Source organism: Selaginella moellendorffii, unplaced genomic scaffold, assembly GCF_000143415.4.
Source record: "Selaginella moellendorffii unplaced genomic scaffold, v1.0 SELMOscaffold_115, whole genome shotgun sequence".
Taxonomy (NCBI): domain Eukaryota; kingdom Viridiplantae; phylum Streptophyta; class Lycopodiopsida; order Selaginellales; family Selaginellaceae; genus Selaginella; species Selaginella moellendorffii.
Genome location: NW_003314376.1, coordinates 408,203 through 418,177, shown reverse-complemented (window position 1 = coordinate 418,177; position 9,975 = coordinate 408,203). Strand labels below are relative to the sequence as shown.

The 9,975-nt window shown below is 38.7% G+C and overlaps 1 protein-coding gene across 1 annotated transcript; it reads left to right on the top strand.

Annotated features, from left to right (window-relative positions):
* Positions 1–6: 6 nt before the first annotated feature.
* On the top strand, positions 7–1,588 carry LOC112342697. Its single transcript, XM_024664897.1, has 2 exons — positions 7–97; positions 170–1,588. Exon 2 carries the CDS (start codon positions 431–433, stop codon positions 1,361–1,363), a length of 933 nt encoding a protein of 310 aa, XP_024520665.1. The 5' UTR covers positions 7–97; positions 170–430; the 3' UTR covers positions 1,364–1,588.
* Positions 1,589–9,975: the final 8,387 nt, after the last annotated feature.

Here is a 9,975-nt window from a genome sequence, read left to right as displayed (position 1 = left end):
CGATCATCGTCTGGAGGAGGAGAGTTCCAACGGGAACAATGGCTCTAGCGATCTTGGCAAGAGCAACAATGGATTTGGATTCGGACCATCACGAGAGGTACGTGACTATTTTCGCATGCATGGCGTGATTGATCATTCTTTTGTTTGTTTTGTTTTGTTTTGCTAGCAGTGTTCTTCCGAGATCCAGGAAGTCGCGAACGATCACTATGCCCGCTCCAGCTCCGCTAGCTCCGAGCCATCGTGTTCTTACACCTCCCAGCAAGAACAAGGCGACGAGCTCCGGGCGCTTCCAAACGGCGACTCGAGCGATTCGATCTTTCGGAAGATTGGAAGAGACGATGGGCTCATCGACAGCAGGCGCTCCGACTTGTTCCCCAGATTCCTTCCCATCCGCGAGGAAGAAGAAGACGAGGATCAGCCTGTGCCGCGAATGGAAGATCAGCTCGCGAGAGCGTCCAACGTTAACGTGGACAACAACTCCTCGTCCAGGAGCCTCAACGCTTCCGGACGATCGTGGCGGAAGAACTCGATCAGCTCTTGGGATGGAGAGGGCGACTACTACGACGATGACCTCGGCAGCGACGAGCCCTGGGACGAGGACGACATTGACGACGATCAAAGGGAGCGGCAGCAGCAGCACCGACCCGAGCCTCTCATCGTTTGCCAGGGATTGGATCACGCAAACACCATGGGATTGAACAAGACGAACTGCCGGATCAAGAGCCTCATGGACTGGCTCATCGCTTCCATGAGCTCGCTCTTCCACCACATTCCCGGGAGCTCTAGTTCTTCCTTGAGTGCTCCTTCCACTGCGACGAAAAGGTGGCGGAGGAGACCGCTGGTGCAAATCTTTGGACCCAAGGCACAGATCGATCGGGGGCCGGCCGTGGCGTTCAATCTCTACGATCAAAAGGGTGCGCTGATCCAGCCGACATTGGTCCAAAAGCTGGCGGATCGGAGCTCCATCTCTCTCGGCTGCGGCGTGCTCTCAAATCTCTTCCTGGAGGAGGTGTGTGTGACGAGTGGGAGTGATAAGGAGAACAATGGCGGAGCTTCGTCGGCCAAGGCGGCACCGAGGAAGAAGAGATTGCTGGCGGAGAAGTGCTCGAGCGTGTTTTCGGATCACTCAGGCGGTGGAGCACACTCCGGGAGCATGAAGAAGCTGGCGGATCTTCCAGTGCTCACTGCGACGCTGGGCCTCGTCTCCAACTTCGAGGACGTCCATCGGCTGTGGACGTTTGCTGCGAAGTTCTTGGAGCCCGAGTTCCTGACGGGGGAGCTCTTGCGCTATCAGTCGCTGAATCAATCGATCGTCTCGATCGACGAGCAAGGAGATCAAGCAGCAGCGGATCGATCTTCGTGAAAAGTTTTCGGGATCATTCTTCCGGGAGAGCATGACTTAAGCAAGCAAAGAAGAGGATGGCACAGAAAGCCCATGAAGAGGATTAAGGATGGATCGATCCTCTTCATGTGTTTTTCTGGATCTTCTTCTTGACTTCCTTAGCTTGCATCGCTATATCAGTCAACGACCCGAGTTAGTTAACTTTTGGTCAACGTTAATTTTGAATTTGGTCAACATTAATTTTTATTTGATTTTGAATTTTAGGGTGATGGACTTTTCGGGGCACGCTTGCGCGAGCTGGGGGCGACATCGTCAGGATGCAACTCGATGAGATTCGTGGGAAGAACCGCCCAGCTCCGATTCCTCAAGAACCTGGCAGTGGAAATGCATGCTCGAGCAGGCCAAGGAGGTGTTTGATGGGATGCCGTAGAGAACAGTGGTGGCTTGGAGTGCTCTTATCGCGGCCTGCGCTCAAAATGGTCGAGAGCGAGACGCGTTTCGGATCTTTGGAGCTGGAAGGAGTGAGGCCGGATCACCGTCACCTTCATCAGCATGCCCGTGGATGTTTGGAGGAGGCCAAGCCACAAGAGAATCACCGTTGCCGGATACGAGCCTGGAACACGATGATCGCAGCTTACGCCCAACGTGGCCACGACACACAGGCCATGGAGCTTTACATGAACTTGGAAGGCGTCACTGGGCATCACTCCAACGACAGTAGCTTCGTGAGCATCCTTTGCTCGATCGCGTCTCGCAGCTCTTGTCCATCCGTGAAGACTACACAAACTTCACTCCAGGAGCACTACTCGTGCCTGGTGGATACCGAATGCTAGCATCTCACTGTGGTGGCGACGTTCACATCTAGCAATCTCTCGCCAGATCTCTTCAGCCCTGGAATGAGACGATCCATCTCCAGCAGTGAATTCATGCACCACCTTGTCAATCTCGATGAAAATCTCTGACTCCTTGAAGGGAGCGTCTCCAACGAAGCCATCCTCGAGTTTGTCCCTCCCAGCGGACGAGGAAATGCTCGACAGCATCACCAGTGCCTGAGAGTTTCGCACCAGGCCGTGGAGCTGGAACAAACGCTCTGCAACATGGGCTGCTCGATCTAAGTCACTTAGCAAAGGTTGAGCAGTGAGAGGCACACGGCCTCGGTTGAAAGACACCAGAAGAGCTCCCCAGCCTCCGAAGGTGCTAAACCATATGCCGCAATCATGGCTGTACACGTTGCCTCATTCAGAGCAAGGCATCGTTTCACTTGCGTCGTCCACGCCACCTATGCTGCTATAAGAACATTTTACGCGAACACTTTTCATGATGGTATAAAGTATATTATCTTTCTAAAAGCGTCATACTTTTTATTTTAATATACGTTAAGATTATATTACTATATATATTATTTAAATTATTCTTTAAATAGTTCAGAATAAGTTAAATGTTAAAAGGCATCATTTTATTTATATTTGTTTTCAATACAGTTGCAATACGTGATAATTTAGAATGGGGAGAAAATAATACATTATCTGAACATGAAATAAATATAATTATGGTTTTAACACTCTTTTGAGAAATATAATTACAACAAAGAGAAAATTATATTCTATAAATTATGGTGATTTAATAGCTATTGATTTTGGTAGAGGTTCTGCTCTTGTAGGTGTTCGCCATATGGATGGTAACCCTCCAAAGTGTTCAACTGGTAAAGAATCAAAAAGAAGTATTAATGGCGGTACATTAAGAGCTGGTTTAAGAGATTTAATTGGTGCTTATACAAATGATATAAAAGATGGTTGTCCTGATTATGTAAAGATAACTTCAAAGAAATATGAAATTGTTTATGATGCATTTTATTGGTGGAATAATACTAGTTCTGTAAGTGCATATAAGTACAAAATCAATTTTACTTATCGAAACAAATATAATTGTGATACTCATATTTCTACTTTGTATGCTGGATTTCAAAATTGTGTTTTACATAATGATCAATTTCTAATATCACCAAATGGGAAGAATTTACTTTTCCTACATTCTAATTGTATAATTGGATTATACTCTGGTAAGAATATGTTATGGAAATCTTCAAATAATGAAATTTATAACAACATATGTAAGCTTATTCTTCACAAATATGGTAATTTTGTGTTATATACAGAAAAAAATAAACCATTATGGTCTATAAATAAACATTGTCATTCAGAAATATGTTTATTTCTAACTTTTATTACAATTCGATATGATTGTAACTTAGTTATCTATGAAGCAAAATCACCTAATATTGTTTGGTGGGCAAGTGATACTCAAGGTCATACCAATTGCTTAATGTAAATAATCAGAAATTAGATTTCTTTTTTAAGAATTAAGTTTATATGATATTTGCAAATTTAAGTTAAATAAAAAAAACAACACAATACTATCAATAATGACCATAAAGTACCAAGCCATAAATATAAATTCATTATAAGTTTTGGAATTTAAATTTTGGTATCAAGTAGTTAAACAACCAATTTTAATTTCCTGCCCACTATACATTACTTGGTGTTAGATGTTTCATACATTACTAAATTATAATTATTATGAATTATTATAAAAATAGTATAGAAAACTATCATTCTCTTGAATAATTGGTTTAAATGAATAATTATAAATTCTGTTTTCTTTATTTAAATATAATAATTTTACCAGAATAAATGAAACTATATATTTTTAATGTAAAAAAACTATATTTTTACCATTTCATAAAATTAAAATTAACTACTGTTTAATTTAGTTTTTGAAATGCCAATATTAAGGAAGCAATGTCACAATTTTTTTATTTTTAGTTAAAAGGACCTTTTACAATTCCACTGAAATATGATTTTATGTACATAATCAGGGATACTTATCAACTATAAACCGTATTAAATAAATAAATATCATTATACTACCTCCTAAATGAGGAATAACAAAAGGGCAGAACCTCTACCAAAATTAATTGCAACTAGTTTATATTTTAGTTCATAAATTATATTTATAACATATTTATAAAACTTTTTTATTCCCTATTATATATTTAAAATTAGATATGTTGCATCTATAATTATCAAAACTCATATTCTTTTAACATTTTATTTATTATCTTTATGCAGAATAAAAGTGAAACTTTTTAGATATAAAGAAACTTCTGTCCTTTTTGGATCATTCTTTAAAATAAATTTATATTTTTACTTTCTTATTTTATTATAAACATCAATATCTAGTAGGTTTTTCTTGAGTTTTGTAACCCTATATAATAGTCTCTAAGCCTTGCCATCGCATTAGTAATATAGTGTGTGTTTTATTTTAGCACTTCTTTCTTATATAAACTTTTAAATTTTCTTAGAACAAAAAATATATTTATTGTAATAGGATAATTCAGGTTAGAGAAAAATAAAGGGTTTAATTTTCTTTCTTGTCACTAATCCACTCATATCACTTTAGTCAATACTCATTAAGATGGAATATACTAAGGATGGAATATTATACATAGCGAATTTCTAAAAGTAGAATACTAATGATGATTCCTCATTGTGTCTTATGTTGTTCCTTCTTATATTTTCTTTCTTATTTTATGCATTCTGTTTAAATCCAGCATGTTTCTAAACCCTTACTTTTCTTTATATTAAACTCCTCTTTTTTAACCCTAATGAAATGTTTTTTCCCCCTTAAAACTTATTAAATATAAAATAGCATCAAATTATGAATTGGGATGTAAGAATAACATTTATACAAGTGATCATTCTTCTTATATTCTTTACTGCCAATTATGCTTATGGCTTGCTCGTGCTATCTTAGAAAAAAAATCCACATCACAATACTTGGATCCTGTTGATTTTAGAGAAAGAAATCAGGATCACTTTTACACATCTACAAATCATATGGCAAATCAAGAGCTATTTTGGTCTTACATATACAGAAACATGCCCTAACACCATAACTCTCTTCATCCCAGATGTGTTGTTGAGTATCTGAATCTGACCCTTATAGCATTAATCATACCATCACTTAGCATTCTAGATTATGTCGCTAGAGGAAGGATAAATTCTAGCCAGTATAATTTTTATTTATTTATTTTGTTTTTTAATTTATTTAAATATCACCTACCTTAATATTATAATAATTTTAAATATAATTAAACATGGACTTATTAGTTCTTTTTATTTTTAACCAAGAATATTGTTTTATTAACTTGTACTTAAATATTGTTTTGATCTTGTGCATAATCTTGATCTAATTAATGATAATAAGAAGTTATGCATTTACAGAAAAGGTTTGTAAGCTTTCAATTTTTTGTGAAACGTGCATTCTATGTTGTGGGAGCAAGATGTTCAAGGGTGTCATTGAATTTCAAAGCATCTTCTCATGCCCACAAGAACAAAATTAGGTACTAGGGCCTAGCAATTTTCCTTGTGTCTTATATCACCTTCTTCTATTTCTAAGAAATATATATCAATCACCCAAGCATGAGGATTGCAGCAGCTGAATCTTCAACCATCACTAGGATCAAGAGAGCTCCAAGGTTTTCCTGATCGATTTTTATATATCCCTTATTATGTAAGGGACTAGAAAAACAAACTCTCTTTTAGTGCCATTGTTCTTGTGCAACTTGCATATCAGACTTTTCTAATTCTAAGCTCACCCTTGAAGTTCACTCTTAGCTTGATGGCATTGTTTAGTCAAGAAAAACCTATTTATGATTCACTAAACACCTTGTCATATAAAGGACAAAACCATAGCAAGCAAAAGCCTATTATACCCTGTGATCCTATGGCTGTATACCCAAGCACATGGGGAATTATATAAAAAGTTCCATAAAAAATTCAATTGGAGCAAATTAAAATTCACTAAACTTTAATCATTTTTTTTTCTAGAATTTTTGTTCCAAAAATGTTTTTTGAACTTTTGGAAGAATGTTTATTTCAAAATTATGGCACCTTAGGCACCTGGACTCGAGGTCCAAGCAAATAGAGGAACAAAAAAACACCAATACTTGATCTCTAACATAGTCCTAGACCTTGAAATCCCTCACGGCCAAATCCACATCTGCAGGTCGAGTCCTACAGCTGGATCTTATGCTGCTGCCTACATTGCCACTGCCATAGCCAAATGCATGAGCATCACCTCCTGCCCAAGCGCCACCGGTGGATCTCACGCTGCCACCAATGCCACTGCCATGGCTAACTGTCACGGCCATTGCCACAGTACCATTGCCATGTGCCTTCATCAGCACTGCGAGCTAATCCCTAAAACTATAAAGCATGGGATGTCCAAGCCTTCCATTCCTTACGAGTGTCTTGCAAGCTTCCCTAAAATTCTATGATTTTTATAAACTTTGAAGTAAAAAAGTGGAATTTTTCAGAATTCCACTTTATAAATGTCCATGAACAGGCTCATCAGTAAGCACCTGCAAATCATTGATGCCAATAGTATGCAACTACAAACTATTGTGGAATCCAAGCAAGGAGACAATATGATTGCCTACCTCCTACCCTGGCACAATGTATCTCTTGAATATCAGCCATAGAACTAAGTCATGGTGCCACAAGTCCAAATCCCACCCTCCACAGATACTCTTGCTCTCGTCACTGCTACCAATATTCTCCCTCACCATACTCCATGGAAACCAAAGAGAAGAAGCAGCAGAAGGAGACCCCCAAGATTGAGGAGGCAGAGGGAGAAGCCCAAGTCAGTCATAGACTGGCTTACCCATGTAGCAGCAAACATGAGCAATGTTGAATGGACCAAGGTTTGGTGCACTGTGTAGTCCATCTGTAGCGGCACTGCAGCTCCCAAGCTAGCTGAGCACTATGTGTTCCTTTTCTTGGAGGAGACAGGCCTTAGAGTGCTCTAACATCCCAGGAGCTGCAGACCCAGACGGAGCTCCTAAACAAAGCAAAGGAATTACACTTTGCTTGGTAACCATATATCCATCACCAGAAGTTGAGGCAAGGGTTAACACAAGAAATGGGTTGGATATCCTACCACCAAGGCCAATAACCTCCAACAATAGGCTAGGCTTCCCAAGCTATGGCGATGACACTGCTGACAAGGAGGCTTAAGGCCATTAATCGCATTCTCTTTGTCTTTCCTAGGTGTGGAGTGCTTCTTGACCCTGAGTAGAGCTTTTAGGCTTTTATGGTGTGTGATTCTATCTTTCTTTTTCCAAAGTGTGGTTTGCTTCTTGATTCAGACTTGTGCTGTATGACAGGAAGCATAGGCATATTTCAATTGCCATTGATTCCTGAATCACAAACCAGCCCTTCACAATGAAACTCTTTGCTCAGGAAAAACACTCTAACACCCATAGAATGTCTACAATCGACTGTGAGTCCTGTTTTGGAATGTTACAGGACACTTGGGATTGGGTTTGTCTCTGTTCCAGAGATAAAAATGCATCGTATGCATGGTATGGAAATTTACTTGGGAATCCTGACTCACTCTAAGGGGAAATCCCAGTGGTGGCAAAAGCATAGTGGACTCCATCTTATGTAGCAAGAAAATGGTTTAGGATATTATTGCTCTAAGTCTTCTGGACTAGCAACCCAAGTCCAACCACCGCACATTGTCACTGGAGATCGATTTCCCATACTGAAGTGCTACAAAACATACCACTTAGGAACCACTACTAGGTAAATGGAATGTCAATTAGCTTTGGTCCTTCCAGGAAATCCTCCACGCACTCACATATTTAAAATACCTTTATATTTATATATTTTGCAAGGTATATAAAAAGTATATTCATTTTTTTAGAATATATGACGAATTTTGAAGACTGCCAAGCATGAAAAAACCCTTAAAAAGGAAATCCTCCAAAAGGGACAACTTTGACACACCCAACTGTGGAGGGACCAAAAAACTGAAGTTAGACAGTAGTAGAGTTTGACAATCACTACCACTAGTGGGATTAATGTTTGTGATTTCGTCAATGAGAGCATGGATCATATTTGAGCTTATGAGCTGAAGAGTTGAGTTCACGAGTTAAGCTCAATTTTCAATTGTAATTTAGTATAAACATTATAAACTTTAAAATTTTAAAGTTATGGCGAACATAATAATTTCATAACTCTCTATATATTATATAGATAAAAATATTCTAAAGGACACTTCTTATTCTAATAATTTAAATATTTACTACATGCAATAATAGAGACTTTTGTTAGAACATAAAATAAAATATTTGTAAAAAGAGTATTCTTGTCACTTCTTTAAATTTGTACTCTGTGCTTTCTAGCTAGTAAATGTCAGGTTCGTCAGAATTTTAAAATTATTAAATTTGAATTATGATTCTATATAAGGTCATATAACCATTTGAAAGGAAAAGAAAACAACTATAATGGTACATATGCTCTCACAATATATTGCAATATCATGCACCCGAAAGACTACCATGCAATATTTTTTGAAATGGTAAAGACAAAAATGGAAACTGATGAATACTATGGGTAATATTGTGAAAAGAACCCTCGCAAGTATATGAAATGAAAAGTGAAATAATAAAATATTTTTATTATTTATATAAGGTATAATTAATTTATATTATTGATAGAGAATAAACATCGATAGTGCTGATAAATCTAATTAGCTCCAAAAGTTTTTTGCAACTTGGTAATAGTAAGGCTTGCTTGGTGTATATGAATATCCACTTTAGGATCCTAGTGCAAAATGTTGATGAAGATGTAGTACATATGCTTGCAAGGAGCATATGCCTTCCCATGTTCCTTGCGCTTCGTAAAGTCTAGACATGTGCAAAAAGGATGAGCCAAGTTTATTTTACCTTGCTTCTGCTTGGAGACAGTACCAATAAATTTAATTGCCTTACCTTTTCTCGCTGGCCTCCTATGCATCTCTGTAGGAACAATCCTAGTTTTATCATTTATGTTTCCAACTCTCCTTTCAAGATTGAAACCAGATTTCTCAAGGTTTTCAATCTCATCCGAGGTGAGCGCAACCCCATTAGCAATTGGCCATTCTTTAGGTACTACATCAGGTTTAGTCACTATAGTGTCTTCAAGCCACTTTGTATGGTTAACATCAGTGTTGCAGCAATATAACCAACACCATCTTGAGAATCCTACTTGCTTTCGTTCCTCATAGAAACATGGGGCTGGAATAGAAGAAAATTTATCACCACAAATCCAAGCCCAACACTTGCCCCTCACAAGCATCCCTACACACATTACATTTGATTTTGCTGGCACTTGACGAATTGCCCATTACTTCGGCTCCACGTTACAATAAGCAATTTCAACTTGCTGTGATGCACTTTCTTCATCAGCCACTTGAGGTGGCTCAGTTCGGGGGCGATGTCTTGGAGCAGAATGATACTCAACATCAGGCCTGTGAGAGCTTTTTGCTCCAAGATCCATGCCAACATCTTCACTAGCAAAGGAAAAGCGACGCTTTGAGTGGACGGTCTTCATATCACTAATAGAAGCCTAGGGAGTATACTCCATAGATGTGCTACGGACCACTTCCTCCACTGTAGTTGCCCCTGTTCGTGCTAGTGGAGTCACTTTCTTCTTCCTATGATTGTGTAATATCTCAACCAAAGGTCCTGTTCCCATGTATCTTCCTTCCTTAAATGCTAAGGCTTTTGAAGGCTGCTCTACAACGTG

What these genes read in the sequence shown, in the direction of transcription:
- LOC112342697 (XM_024664897.1), top strand. Translation starts at nt 431, where the DNA reads ATGGAAGATCAGCTCGCGAGAGCGTCCAACGTTAACGTGGACAACAAC.